Raw genomic sequence first — 14,556 nt, forward strand, 5'->3', positions numbered from 1 at the left:
ATGGGTCCCCAGATCCTCACAACGTTCTACAGCTGCACCATCGAGAGCATCCTAACCGGTTGCATCACTGCCTGGTATGGCAAATGCTCGGCATCTGACCATTAGGCGCTACAGAGGGTAGTGTGAACAGCCCAGTACATCACTGGGGCCAAGCTTCCTGCCAGGATCTATATAATAGGCGGTGTCAGAGGAAAGCCCGTAAAATTGTCAGAGACTCCAGTCACCCTGTTTTCAGTCACCCTGTTTGCCTACTGATACAGAGTAAGAGCCTTGTGCAGACAGACAGACAACAATAGATGAAAAACAGGAGAAAGACCTTCCCTACAAGGTGAAAGAAAAACCACCTGGACACTATTCTCTGTATGAGTGTTCAGACCTAAGATGCTCTGACTCTCGCTCTCTCTTTCCTATCGATTTCACAATTTCCCTATTCCCCTCTCCCTCCAGATCTCTCCCTCCATCCCTCTCCTTCGCCCTCTCTCTCTCTCCACATCTCTCTCTCTCTCTGCCCCCTCTCTATGGAGAGGTGCTTTACTCACAGTCATCGGCAGTGACTTGAGTGCACATTGATTTTCAATCCAGACGATTAGCTAGTTGGAGCGCACAGGGGTGTAATGAGAGAAATCTACATTATTCATGCTCTGCCAGTGCGTGTACTGTATGTGTGTGTAAAACTCCCGGTAACCTAAATACCGAGAGACAGTTTTTAAAATACTGAGAACAATACTGAGTTAGTAAACTAACAGACAAGACGACTTGAAATAAGTTATGTTGCTCAGAAGAAGGGATGGGGAGAGGGACAAAGGCAGACAGAGGGGTGAAAAGAGTGAGAGGAGGATGTGAGTGTAGGGATTGGGACTGTGTGAGGCACTGTCTCTGAGAATCCTGTGTCTGAGTGTGTGTGCTGGGCAGATGTGTTCCATTACATGGAATTCAGAACTGAGCAGGTTTCCTCTGGGTGTAAATGGATTAGGAGTCATGTACAGTATATCTGTCTGTCTGGCAAACGCTCTGAATCTCACACACACACACACACACACACACACGCACGCACGCACGCACGCACGCACGCACGCACGCACGCACGCACGCACGCACGCACGCACGCACGCACGCACGCACGCACGCACGCACGCACGCACGCACGCACGCACGCACGCACGCACGCACGCACGCACGCACGCACGCACACGCACGCACGCACGCACGCACGCACGCACGCACGCACGCACGCACGCACGCACGCACGCACGCACGCACGCACGCACGCACGCACGCACGCACGCACGCACGCACGCACGCACGCACGCACGCACGCACACACGCAATGAGTCAGAGGCTTGAGTCTCTGGGAGAGAGATCAGAGCATTGCTACAGGCCTGATCAGACAAGAGAAGGCAATGTAGTCACACAGAGGAACATGTTAATCAAGAGAGTCAAAGCAGTGAGTCAGAGAGCCCGAGGAGTCAGTGGAGGCTTGGGTCAAGGAACCACAGCCACAGGTCCAGGACCCTGAATTCATAAAGCATCACTGTCAATTTAACCTTATTTATTTTAATCTAAAAGGCCAAACTGATCCTAGGTCAGCTCTCATAATTTGAGACGCTTTATGAATTCAGGGCCAAAGCTCGATCAGAAGAGAGACAAGTCCATCAAGGATGGAAGCCGTAAAAGAACATTATATAATATTGTCAGAAGACGCTGTGTAAGGACAATTCTTTAGCCTTTTCATTTGTCTGAAGAGAAGATGATATCTTGCATAAAGGGCCTCTTTTATAAAAGCATCACAAAGCATATTTTGTAAACACTCCTAATCTAGACAATATTCATTTGAAAAGTAACTCAACAAAGCTTAGATGATTGAACAACAAATTGCTATTGTCGAGGCATTCTTCAATTACAAAATACTCCTATAACCTTGAGTATTCTGCAATATTAACCGATTTTCATACTCTATCATTGGGGTATTACTACTGAATTATACTTAGTGGCGCACAGCAGTTTTGTGAGGTGCCCCCGCAAGGTCCGAGCAAGACTCAGTTTTATAGCCAATCTCATGCTATTCTACACAATTTGCCATGGAGCAGAGGGAAATGTATTACATTTTTGGGGTGGGGCCCCCCAGAGCTCATGGCATTGTGTGGCCTGCAGGGGTGTGGTTCAACTACCCTTAAAAACATTGGAAAATAATTGTGATCACAATTTCAGTGAAATGAAAGCCATACAAATCAAATGTTATTTGTCACATGTGCCGAATACAACAGTGAAATGCTTACTTACAAGCCCTTAACCAACAATGCAGATTTAAGAAAAATACCTACAAAAATAAGAAATAAAAGTAACAAATAATTAAAGAGCAACAGTAAAATAACGAGGCTATATACACGGGTGCCGGTACAGAGTCAATGTACGGGGGCAATGGTAAGTAGAGATAATATGTACATGTCGGTAGAGTTATTAAAGTCACTACGCATAGATAATAACAGATACAGAGACTAGCAGTAGCATAAAATAGGGGGGGGGGGTGCAAATGGTCTGGGTAGCCATTTGTTTAGATGTTCAGGAGTCTTATGGCTTAAGTAGAAGCTGTTTAGAAGCCTCTTGGACCTAGACTTGGTGCTCCGGTACCGCTTGCCGTGCGGTAGCAGAGAGAACAGTCTATGACTAGTGTGGCTGGAGTCTGACAATATCTAGGGCTTTCCTCTGACACCGCCTGGTATAGAGGTCCAGGATGGCAGGAAGCTTGGCCCCGGTGATGTACTGGGCCATACACACTACCCTCTGTAGTGCCTTGCGGTCAGAGGCCGAGCAGCTTCCATACCAGGCAGTGATGTAACCAGTCAGGATAATCGATGGTGCAGCTGTAAAACCTTACTGAGGGGGAATAGGTTGTTGTGCCCTCCTCACGACTGTCTTGGTATTGTGTTGAGGATCAGCGTGGCAGATGGTTTGTTACCTACCCTTACCACCTGGGGACGGCCTGTCAGGAAGTCCAGTATCCAATTGCAACGGGTGTTGTTTAGTCCCAGGGTCCTTAACTTAGTGATGAGCTTTGAGAGCACTATGGTGTTGAGCGCTGAGCAGTAGTCAATGAATAGCATTCTCAAATAGGTGTTCCTTTTGTCCAGGTGTGAAAGGGCAGTGTGGAGTGCAAAAGAGATTGCATCAACTGTGGATCTGTTGCGGCGGTATGCAAATTGGAGTGGGTCTAGGGTTTCTGGGATAATGGTGTTGATGTGAGCCATGACCAGCCTTTCAAAGCACTTCATGGTTACAGACGTGAGTGCTACCGGTCGGATGTCATTTAGGCAGGTTACCTTAGTGTTCTTGGGGACAGGGACTATGGTGGTCTGCTTGAAACATGTTGGTATTACAGACTCCGACAGGTTGAACATTTCAGTGAAGACACTTGCCAGTTGGTGAGAGCATGCTCGGAGTACACGTCCTGTTAATCCATCTGGCACTGCGGCATTGTGAATGTTGATCTAAGACCTAAAAGGTCTTACTTGCATCGGCTGCGGAGTGAGTGATAACAGTAGTCAGGAACAACTGATGCTCTCATGCATGTTTCAGTGTTACTTGCCTCAAAGTGAGCATAGAAGTCATTTACAGTTGAAGTCAGAAGTTTACATACACTTTAGCCAAATACATTTAACCTCAGTTTTTCACAATTCCTGACATTTAATCTTAGTAAAAATTCACTGTCTTAGGTAAGTTAGGATCACCACTTTATTTTAAGAATGTGAAATGTCAGAATAATAGTAGAGAATTATTTCTTTCTGCTTTTATTTCTTTCATCACATTCCCAGTGGGTCAGAAGCTTACATACACTCAATTAGTATTTGGTAGCATTGCCTTTAAATTGTTTAACTTGGGTCAAATGTTTTGGGTAGCCTTCCACTCGCTTCCCACAATCAGTTGGGTGAATTTTGTCCCTCTCCTCCTGACAGAGCTGGTGTAACTGAGTCAGGTTTGTAGGCCTTCTTGCTCACACAGGCTTTTTCAGTTCTATCCACAGACTTTCTATAGGATTGAGATCAGGGCTTTGTGATGGCCACTCCAATACTTTGACTATGCTGTCCTTAAGCCATTTGCCACAACTTTGGAAGTATGCTTGGAGTCTTTGTCCAGACTCATTCGCGACCAAGCTTTAACTTTTACTGATGTCTTGAGATGTTGCTTCAATATCTACACATAATTTCCTACCTCATGAAGCCATCTATTGTGTGAAGTGCACCAGTCCCTCCTGCAGCAAAGCACCCACACAACATGATGCTGCCACCCCCGTGCTTCACGATTGGGATGGTGTTCTTCGACTTGCAAGCATCCCCATTTTTCTTCCAAAGATAACGATGGTCATTATGGCCGAACAGTTCGACTTTTGTTTCATCAGACCAGAGGACATTTCTCAAAAATACGATCTTTGTCCCCATGTGCAGTTGCAAACTGTAGTCTGTCTTTTTTAAGCCAATGTTGGAGCAGTGGTTTCTTCCTTGCTGAGCGGCCATTCAGGTTATGTCGATATAGAACTTGTTTTACTGTGGATATAGATACTTTTGTACCGGTTTCCTCCAGCATCTTCACAAGGTCCTTTGCTGTTGTTCTGGGATTGATTTGCACTTTTCATACCAAAGTAAGTTCATCTCTATGAGACAGAATGTGTCTCCTTCCTGAGCGGTATGACGGATGCGTGGTCGCATGGTGTTTATACTTGCGTACTATTGTTTGTACAGATGGACGTGGTACCTTCGGGCATTTGGAAATTGCTCCCAAGGATGAACCAGACTTGTGGAGGTCTATCATTTTGAGGTTTTGGCTGATTTCTTTTGATTGTCCCATGATGTCAAGAAAAGAGGCACTAAGTTTGAAGATATTCCTTGAAATACATTCACAGGTACACCTCAAAATGACTCAAATGATGTCAATTGGCGTATCAGAAGCTTCTAAAACCATGACATCATTTTCTGGAATTTTTCAAGCTGTTTAAAGGCACAGTCAACTTAGTGTATGTACACTTCTGACCCATTGGAATTGTGATACAGTGAATTATAAGTGAAATAATCTGTCTGTAAACAATTGTTGGAAAAATGACTTGTGTCATGTCCAAAGTATTTGTCCTAGCCGACTTGCCAAAACTATAGTTTGTTAACAAGACATTTGTGGAGTGGTTGAAAAACGAGTTTCGATAACTCCAAAATAAGTGTATGTAAACTTCCGACTTCAACTGTAGCTCATCTGGTAGGCTCGTGTCACTGGGCAGCTCCCGGCTATGCTTCCCTTTGTAGTCTGTAATAGTTTGCAAGCCTTGCTACATCCGAAGAGTGGCGGAGCCGGTATAGTACGATTCCATCTTAGTCCTTTATTGATGTTTTTGCCTGTTTGATGGTTCGTCGGAGGGCATAGCAGGATTTCTTATAAGCTTCCAGGTTAGAGTCCTGCTCCTTGAAAGCGGCAGCTCTACCCTTTAGCTCAGTGAAGATGTTGCCTGTAACCCATGACTTCTGGTTGGGGTATGTACGTACAGTCACTGTGAGGATGACGTCATCGATGCACTTATTGATGAAGCCAGTGACTGATGTGGTGTACATTTCAATGCCATCGGACGAATCCCAGAACATATTCCAGTCTGTGCTAGCAAAACAGACCTGTAGTTTAGCATCTGCTTCATTTGACCACTTTTTTATTGACCGAGTCACTAGTGCATCCTGTTTACATTTTTGCTTGTAAGCAGGAATCAGGAGGATAGAATAATGGTCAGATTTGCCAAATGGACGGTGAGAGCGAGAGCTTTGTACGCGTCTCTGTGTGTGGAGTAAAGGTGGTCTAGAGTTTTTTCTATCTGGTTGCATATTTAACATGCTGGTAGAAATGAGGAAAAACGGATTCAAGTTTACCTGCACTAAAGTCCCGGCCACTAGGAGCACCGTCCTGTTTGCTTATGGCCGTATACAGCTCATTGAGTGCAGTCTTAGTGACAGCATCCGTCTGTGGTGGTGTAGACAGCTACGAAAAATATAGATGAAAACTCTTGGTAGATAGTGTTAGTCTACAGCTTATCATGAGATACTCTACCTCAGGCGAGCAAAACCTCAATACATTCTTACTGTAGATATCATGCACCAGCTGTTTGTTTTTTTTACAAATATACATATACCCACACCCCTTGTCTTACCAGAGGCTGCTGTTCATTCCTGTCGATACAGTGTATAACTCGCCAGATGTATGTTCTTAATGTTGTCTTTCAGCCACGACTCAGTGAAAGATATTACAGTATTTAATGTCCCGTTGGTAGAATATACGTACTTGTAGTTTGTCCACTTTATTATCCAGCGATTGTACATTGGTCATAGCACCGTTGGCAAAGGCAGATTAGCCACTCGTCACCGGATCCTCACAAGGCACCCCGATCTCCTTCAGTGATACCTGTCTCTTTCTCTAGCGAATGACGGGGATGAGGGCCTGTTTGGAGTAAATCCCTCTCGTACGACTCATTAAAGAAAAACTATTCATCCAGATCAAGGTGAGTAATCACTGTTCATAAGAAACGGTAGCAGTAACATTATGTACAAAATAAGTTAAACAATGCGAAAAAAGAAAAAAAAATAGCATGGTTGGTTAAGAGCCCATAAAAGGGCAGCCATCTCCTCCAGCGCCATCAAACACCATCTCAGAGTTAAAGTAACCTGTAAAAATGTAGTACCAGACATTTCAGTCACCTACTGTGTCCCCAGACCACACAACTCTCAGTAGTAGACTACCACAGTATGACAGAACTAGAGGTCGACCGATTATGATTTTTCAACGCCGATTCAGATTATTGGCGGCCCAAAAAAGCCACTACAGATTTAAATCGGCCAATTTTTTAAATGTAATTGTAATAATGGCAATTACAACAATGAGTGAACTGAATGAACACTTATTTTAACTTAATATAATACATGGATAAAAATCAATTTAGCCTCAAATATATAATGAAACATGTTCAATTTGGTTTAAATAATGCAAAAACAAAGTGTTGGAGAAGAAAGTAAAAGTGCAATATGTGCCATGTAAGAAAGCTAACGTTTAAGTTCCTTGCTCAGAACATGAGAACATATGAAAGCTGGTGGTTCCTTTTAACATGAGTCTTCAATATTCCCAGGTAAGAAGTTTTAGGTTGTAGTTATTATAGGAATTATAGGACTATTTCTCTATACCATTTGTATTTCATATGCCTTTGACTATTAGATGTTCTTATAGGCAATTTAGTATTGCCAGTGTGACAGTATAGCTTCCATCCCTCTCCTCGCCGCTACCTGGGCTCGAACCAGGAAAACGTCGACAACAGCCACCCTCAAAGCAGCGTTACCCATGCAGAGCAAGGGGAACAACCTCTCCAAGTCTCAGAGCGAGTGACGTTTGAAACGCTATTAGCGCTCACCCCGCTAACTAGCTAGCCATTTCACATCGATTACACCAGCCTAATCTCTGGAGTTGATAGGCTTGAAGTCATAAACAAAAGCATTGTGCTATTTGAATGAATGCCGACGAGCCTGCCGATACCTGCGATCACTCAGACTGCTCTATCAAATCATAGACTTAATTATAACATAATAACACACAGAAATAGGAGCCCTAGGTCATTAATATGGTCGAATCCGGAAACTATAATTTCGAAAAAACATTTATTCTTTGAAATCCGGAACCGTTCCGTGTTTTATCTAATGGATGGCATCCCTAAGTCTAAATATTGCTGTTACATTGAACAACCTTCAATGTTATATCATAATTACGTAAAATTCTGGCAAATTAGTTTGCAATGAGCAAGGCTGCCCAAACTGTTGCATATACCCCGGCTCTGTGTGCAATGAAAGCAAGAGAAGTGACCATTTCCCCTGGTTAATATTGCCTGCTAACCTTTCTTTTATCTAAATATGCATGTTTAAAAATATATTCTTCTTTGTATTGATTTTAAGAAAGGCATTGATGTTTATGGTTAGTTACATGTTGGAGCAACGACAGTCCTTTTTCGAGAATGTGCACCGCATCGATTATATGCAATGCAGGACACGCTAGATAAACTAATAATATCAACCATGTGTAGATATAACTAGTGATTATGTTTGATTGATTGATTGTTTTTTACAAGATAAGTTTAATGCTAGCTAGCAACCTACCTTGGCTTACTGCATTCGCTTAACAGGCAGGCTCCTCGTGAGGAATGTGGTTAGAGCGTTGGACTAGTTAAATAAAGGTGTAAAAAATTTCAAATCTGCAAAATCGTTGTCCAAAAATACGCTTGAAGGCTTTGAAAAGACTGAGCAACGCAGAGCAGCCAGACCCAGGGTTATGCACAGGTAACATACTGACAGGAGGAGAGACCAGGGGAAGGAGGGTTGGAGGGGATGAAGGATGGCAGATTGAGAGAGAGACGTGGTAACCCTCCTGTCATCCTGGTGGTGGGGATGGAGGGATAGAGAGAAAGAGGAAGTGCCCAGAAAGAGGAAACTCTGACAGACAGCTAGAGAGGTGGAAGATAGAATGTTGGAAAAGACAGGATCCAGACCTCAGCCTTCAACATGCTGAGAAAGTTATTTTAAACCACACTGTGGCCCATATTGGGTTCTACCGTAAGGTTGCAAGATTGAATCCCTGACAGTCTACATGTCAATAGCCACCTTTTAATATAGAACTCAATCCATCCTATACTTTATATAGCATACAAAAGCATGGACTGTCTATTGTGTTCTCAATTAACAAAATAAAGGAAATTGGATTTTGGATTTTAAAAATTTAAAATGGAGTGTCTATGTGAGTGTGTTTGACTATGCTCTCCCTCTCTCTCAATACAATAACACTCCTGATCTTTACTGGGTCATTGAGAGTTCCCGGGGTGTGGAGTGAGGAGAGGAGATCCTGCAACCCCCCGCTGAGAGATAGAGGGGGAGGTTTAGTGTGTAGTGGTACCTGAGATAGAGAGAGGGGGGCCATTGGGAGTACCTGACCACCACCAAAGAAGAGTACAAACAGTACATGTTGATCAGGTGACCCTCCCAAGGGAGTCTGGGACACACCGATTCTTCTCAGATGTATCTCTGTATTTATTTATCTGCTTGCCCACTGTCTCACCATCACACACACAAATATTTCACAGACAAAACACACGCACCTGCCCAGTCTCAGTCTACGACTAGGCTGATAACTAGGCTAATCTCACTTCACTCAACATCAAAAGTTCAGACACATATCAGAAAGACGGTGTTGTGCATCTTAATTTTTCCAATCGGTGTGTAAGAAAACAGCTTTGAGCCAGAGTTTCCTTAAGACTCCAAAGGAAGAGCTATTATTTTAACTGGTTTCGTTTTCATAGTTTGATGTTAATTGTTGCCCCATTCTCATCTCAATTTTGTCTGACCATTGACTTTACCGCTGAATGTTATATGAATTGAATACATACAGTGCATTCGGAAACTATTCAGAGAAGTCAGGCGCAGGAGAGCAAAACCGGTGTTACAACGGCGCAGTTTAATAATAAAAATCACCATAAACAGAACAATCAATACAAATGGGTACAAAACTGAGGAAACTGAGCTGCACTTCCTAACCTCCTGTCCAACGTATGACCATATTAGAGATACATATTTCCCTCAGATTACACAGATCCACAAAGAATTGAGAGAGAGAGAGACTGAACTTAATTGCAGTGACATGACATTCTCATGCTGTTATTATTTACACTACACCCCAGAGGGAGGAAGGAGCGGGCTCAGGCTGCCTCTCAGAGTGCCTCCTCTCTAGGTTGGCAGAGTGAGCTATCCCCTAGGGTGAACCTGCTGGAGCTGCCAGCTTTGTTTCATGTTGGAGCAGGATTGGGGGTTCAAGGAATCAGAGTGTAGGAGAAAGTTTAGAAAACAGTGGCACAAAGGTGGGGTTGCAATCCCAGGACACTGACTGTCAAAATGTCCCTGCAGCTGTGATATTTTGACACACACAGTCTCATCAGTGTGGTGCAGAGAGACACTAGGGGCCAATTACAGTGTGAATATAATATACTGCTCTACGCGTATTTACTGGTGGATGTTTATTAGTCTGACTTCCCCTACTCCCTCCTCTCTTCCCTTACCTCTCCTCCATCAACCTCTCCTACTCTCTCTCCTCGCTTTCAACTCCTACCTCTGAGCAGTTGACTGCCTCCATAGCTATCTTAGTTTCCTAGTGAATACAGAAAAATAGGCTGATGTTTTATAATTCACAAGAAGCTGAGGGCGGCTTGCATATGGGGCTACTTCCCAAACTATCTCAATACATTCTCTGTTTCCAGTATGAAGGAAGTTAGAGGTAGTTTCGCGAGCCAAAGCTAACTAGCAGTTACCATAGAATTCTAGCCATTGATGCACACGTGGAGACATAAAAATGGTACCCACGAGTTAATCTGACTCTGGGGAAGTAGATAAATCTCCCCCCGGCAAAACCAAGTAAAGTAAAGTAAAGCCCCCCCCGGCCAAACAATCCCTTAACGACGCTGGGCCAATTGTGCAGAGCCTGGGATTGAACCCGGGTAGTGACGCCTCAAGCACTGCGATGCCTTAGACCGCTGCGCCACTTGGAAGGCCCCTTAGTGGCTGCGTCTTAACTGAAAGCCCCAAAGACAAGACCCTGCACTGCATTCTGCAGACAGGACTCACCTGCAGGCGATGGAGTACTACTGCTGCTGGAGGGCTGCTGGACCTGCAGCCTCAGAGCCGGGGGAGAAGCCAGTCGGTTAGCCAGGGGCAGAGCGCTGATGACCGAGGGGAACAGGAAGGGGTACACCCCCACCCCAGGCCTGTACCGCCTCATTTGGACGAGCTGGGGCTCAGGACTGGGGGAGTGTGGTGGTCGGGGCTGGGGGCTAGGGGAGCGGGGCCGGGCCCAACTGGCTGTCTTCATTCTAGAGATGGACAGAGCGTGAGGACTGGAGTGAAGGACAAGATGGGGGTGGAGGGCCTCGGCTGCACCTCTGCTGAGAGGGTGCGGACTGCTTCACAGGGGGGTTGGGAGGCCATCCGGGTGGGGTGGGACCCAGACAGAGGTTACTGTTACTGGGGCGGGCTCTGTGGGGCAAGCCCCTTCCCGGTCCTCCTTGGATGCATTCTGGATAATATTGGAGACTTGGTCCAGGGTACACGTCTTGTTCATTTACAGTCCGTGTCATTTAACCAATAATTCACCAAGGATCTGGAATAGAGACACACAAAAGAGAGAACTGTTAAGAGTTTATAGTAAGCACGGTGGGTGTAGAAAACACAACATGTCTAGAAAATTCCTCTTCTCCTGAAAAAATTCCTCTGATTGTGTACATATGGCACTGATTGAATCAGACTTTACAGAAAAGTTTGTTAAGCAGGTGCACTCAATGTAAGCATTAAAACATATTATATTTACTTGGACTTCATGCCTGTGGGTCCTAGAAAAGCACTACAGACATGGGCGCAACGTTCAGAATGAGGGGACATGTCCCTCCCCACATTCAGAAATGGTTTATTTGTATTTATTTTTTATTTAACCAGGTAGGCTAGTTGAGAACAAGTTCTCATTTACAACTGCGACCTGGCCAAGATAAAGCAAAGCAGTGCGACACAAACAGAGTTACACATGGAATAAACAAACATGCAGTCAATAATACAATTAGAAAAGGTCTATATACCGTGTGTGCAAATGAGGTAGGATAACGGAGGTAAGGCAATAAAGAGGCCATAGTGGCGAAATAATTACAATATAGCAATTAAACACTGGAGTGATAGATGTGCAGAAGAGTGTGTAAGAAGAGATACTGGGGTGCAAAGGAGAAAAATAATAATAACAGGATGGGGGATGAGGTAGTTGGATGGGCTATTTACAGATGTGCTATGTACAGGTGCAGTGATCGGTGAGCTGCTCTGACAGCAGGTGCTTAAAGCTAGTGAGGGAGATATGAGTCTCCAGCTTCAGTGATTTATGCAGTTCGTTCCAGTCACTGGGAGCAGAGAACTGGATGGAAAGGTGGCCAAAAGGTGGCCAAATAAACCCGCTGGAGTGCGTGCTACAGGTGGGTGCTGCTATGGTGACTAGTGAGCTGAGATAAGGTGGGGCTTTACCTAGTAAAGACTTCTAGATGACCTGGAGCCAGTGGGTTTGGCGACGAATACGAAGCTGATGGCACTGTGATAGACCGCATCCAATTTGTTGAGTAGAGTGTTGGAGGCCATTTTGTAAACGACACCACCGAAGTCAAGGATCGGTAGGATAGTCAGTTTTACTAGGGTATGTTTGGCAGCATAAGTGAAGGATGCTTTGTTGCGAAATAGGAAGCTGATTCTAGATTTAATGTTGGATTGGAGATGCTTAACGTGAGTCTGGAAGGAGAGTTTAGTCTAACCAGACACCTAGATATTTGTAGTTTTCCACATATTCTAAGTCAGAACTGTCCAGAGTAGTGATGCTGGACGGGCGGGCAGGTGTGGGCAGCGATCGGATGAAGAACAGGCATTTCGTTTTACTTGCATTTAAGAGCAGTTGGAGGCACCAGAAGGAGAGTTGTATGGCATTGAAGCTCGTCTGGAGGTGCGTTAACACAGTGTCCAAAGAAGAGCCTGATGTATACAAAATGGTGTCGTATATGTAGAGGTGGATCAGACAATCACCAGCAGCAAGAGCAACATCATTGATGTATAAAGAGAAAAGAGTCAGCCCGAGAATTGAACCCTGTGGCACCCCCATAAAGACTGCCAGAGGTACGGACAACAGGCCCTCCGATTTGACACACTGAACTCTGTCTGAGAAGTAGTTGGTGAACCAGACGAGGCAGTCATTTGAGAAACCAAGGCTGTTGAGTCTGCCGATAAGAATGTGGTGATTGACAGAGTCGAAAGCCTTGGCCAGGTCGATGAATACAGCTGCACAGTATTGTCTCTTATCGATGGCGGTTATGTCGTTTAGGACCTTGAGTGTGGCTGAGGTGCACCCGTGACCAGCTCTGAAACCAGATTACATAGCGGAGAAGGTATGGTGGGATTCTAAATGGTCGGTGATCTGTTTGTTAACTTGGCTTTCGGAGACCTTAGAAAGGCAGAGTAGGATAGACATAGGTCTGTAGCAGTTTGGGTCTAGTGTCTCCCCCTTAGAAGAGAGGGATGACAGCGGCAGCTTTCCAATCTATGGGGATCAGGCGATATGAAAGAGAGGTTAAACAGGCTAGTAATAGGGGTTGCAACAATTTCAGCTGATCATTTTATAAAGAGAGGGTCCAGATTGTCTAGCCCCGCTGATTTGAAAGGGTCCAGATTTTGCAGCTCTGTCAGAACATCAGCTATTTGGATTTGGGTGAAAGAGAAATGTGGGAGGCTTGGGCAAGCTGCTGTGTGGGGTGCAGGGCAGTTGACCAGGGTCGAGGTAGCCAGGTGGAAAGCATGGCCAGCCGTAGAAAAACGCTTATTGAAATTCTCAATTATCATGGATTTATCGGTGGTGACAGTGTTTTCTAGCCTCAGTGCAGTGGGCAGCTGGGAGGGGTGCTCTTATTCTCCATGGACTTTAGTGTCCCAAAACTTTGAGTTAGTGCAACAGGATGCAAATTTCTGCTTGAAAAAGCAAGCCTTTTCTTTCCTAACTGCCTGTGCATATTGGTTCCTAACTTATAATATAATAATAATAATAAAAATATATGCCATTTAGCTGACGCTTTTATCCAAAGCGACTTACAGTCATGTGTGCATACATTCTACGTATGGGTGGTCCCGGGAATCGAACCCACTACCCTGGCGTTACAAGCGCCATGCTCTACCAACTGAGCCACAGAAGGACCACTTCATAACTTCCCTGAAAAGATGCATATCGCGGGGGCTATTCGATGCTAATGCAGTACGCCACAGGATGTTTTTGTGCTGGGCAAGGGCAGTCAGTTCTGGAGTAAACCAAGGGCTATATCCGTTCCTGGTTCTAGATTTTTTTTAATTGGGCATGCTTATTTAAGAATGTGAGGAAAGCACTTTTAAAGAATAACCAGGAATCCTCTGTCGGCATGAGGTCAATATCCTTCCAGCATACCCGGGCCAGGACAATTAGAAATGCCTGCTCGCTGAAGTGTTTCAGGGAGCGTTTCACAATTATGAGGGGTGGTCATTTGACCGCAGACCCATAATGGGCGCAGGCAATGATCGCTGAGATCCTGGATGAAGACAGCAGAGGTGTATTTGGAGGGCAGGTTGGTTAGGATAATATCAATCAGGGTGCCCGTGTTTATGGATTTGGGGTTGTACCTGGTAGGTTCATTGATAATTTGTGTGAAATTGAGGGCATCAAGCTTAGATTGTAGGATGGCCGGGGTGTTAAGCATGTCCGAGGTTAGGTCACCTAAGCGCACGAGCTCTGAAGATAGATGGGGGCAATCAATTCACATATGGTGTTCAGGGCACAGCTGGGGGCAGAAGGTGGTCTATAGCAAGCGACAACAGTGAGAGACTTGTTTCTGGAAAGGAGGATTTTTAAAAGTAGAAGCTCAAATTGTTTGGGCACAGTCCTGGATAGTAAGACAGAACTCTGCAGGCTATCTCTGCAGTA

The 14,556-nt window shown here is 44.8% G+C and overlaps 1 protein-coding gene across 1 annotated transcript in view; it reads right to left on the reverse strand.

Annotated features, from left to right (window-relative positions):
- Positions 1-14,556, reverse strand: part of LOC118398027 (retinoic acid receptor beta-like) — a 265,638-nt gene that overhangs the window by 138,224 nt on the left and 112,858 nt on the right. Inside the window, exon 2 of the mRNA XM_052470144.1 lies at positions 10,665-11,196. Within this exon, the coding sequence (XP_052326104.1) occupies positions 10,665-10,908 (244 nt within the window). The 5' untranslated portion in view covers positions 10,909-11,196. The remainder of the gene's footprint in view (positions 1-10,664; positions 11,197-14,556) is intronic.

Source organism: Oncorhynchus keta, chromosome 19 (genome assembly GCF_023373465.1).
Source record: "Oncorhynchus keta strain PuntledgeMale-10-30-2019 chromosome 19, Oket_V2, whole genome shotgun sequence".
Classification (NCBI taxonomy): domain Eukaryota; kingdom Metazoa; phylum Chordata; class Actinopteri; order Salmoniformes; family Salmonidae; genus Oncorhynchus; species Oncorhynchus keta.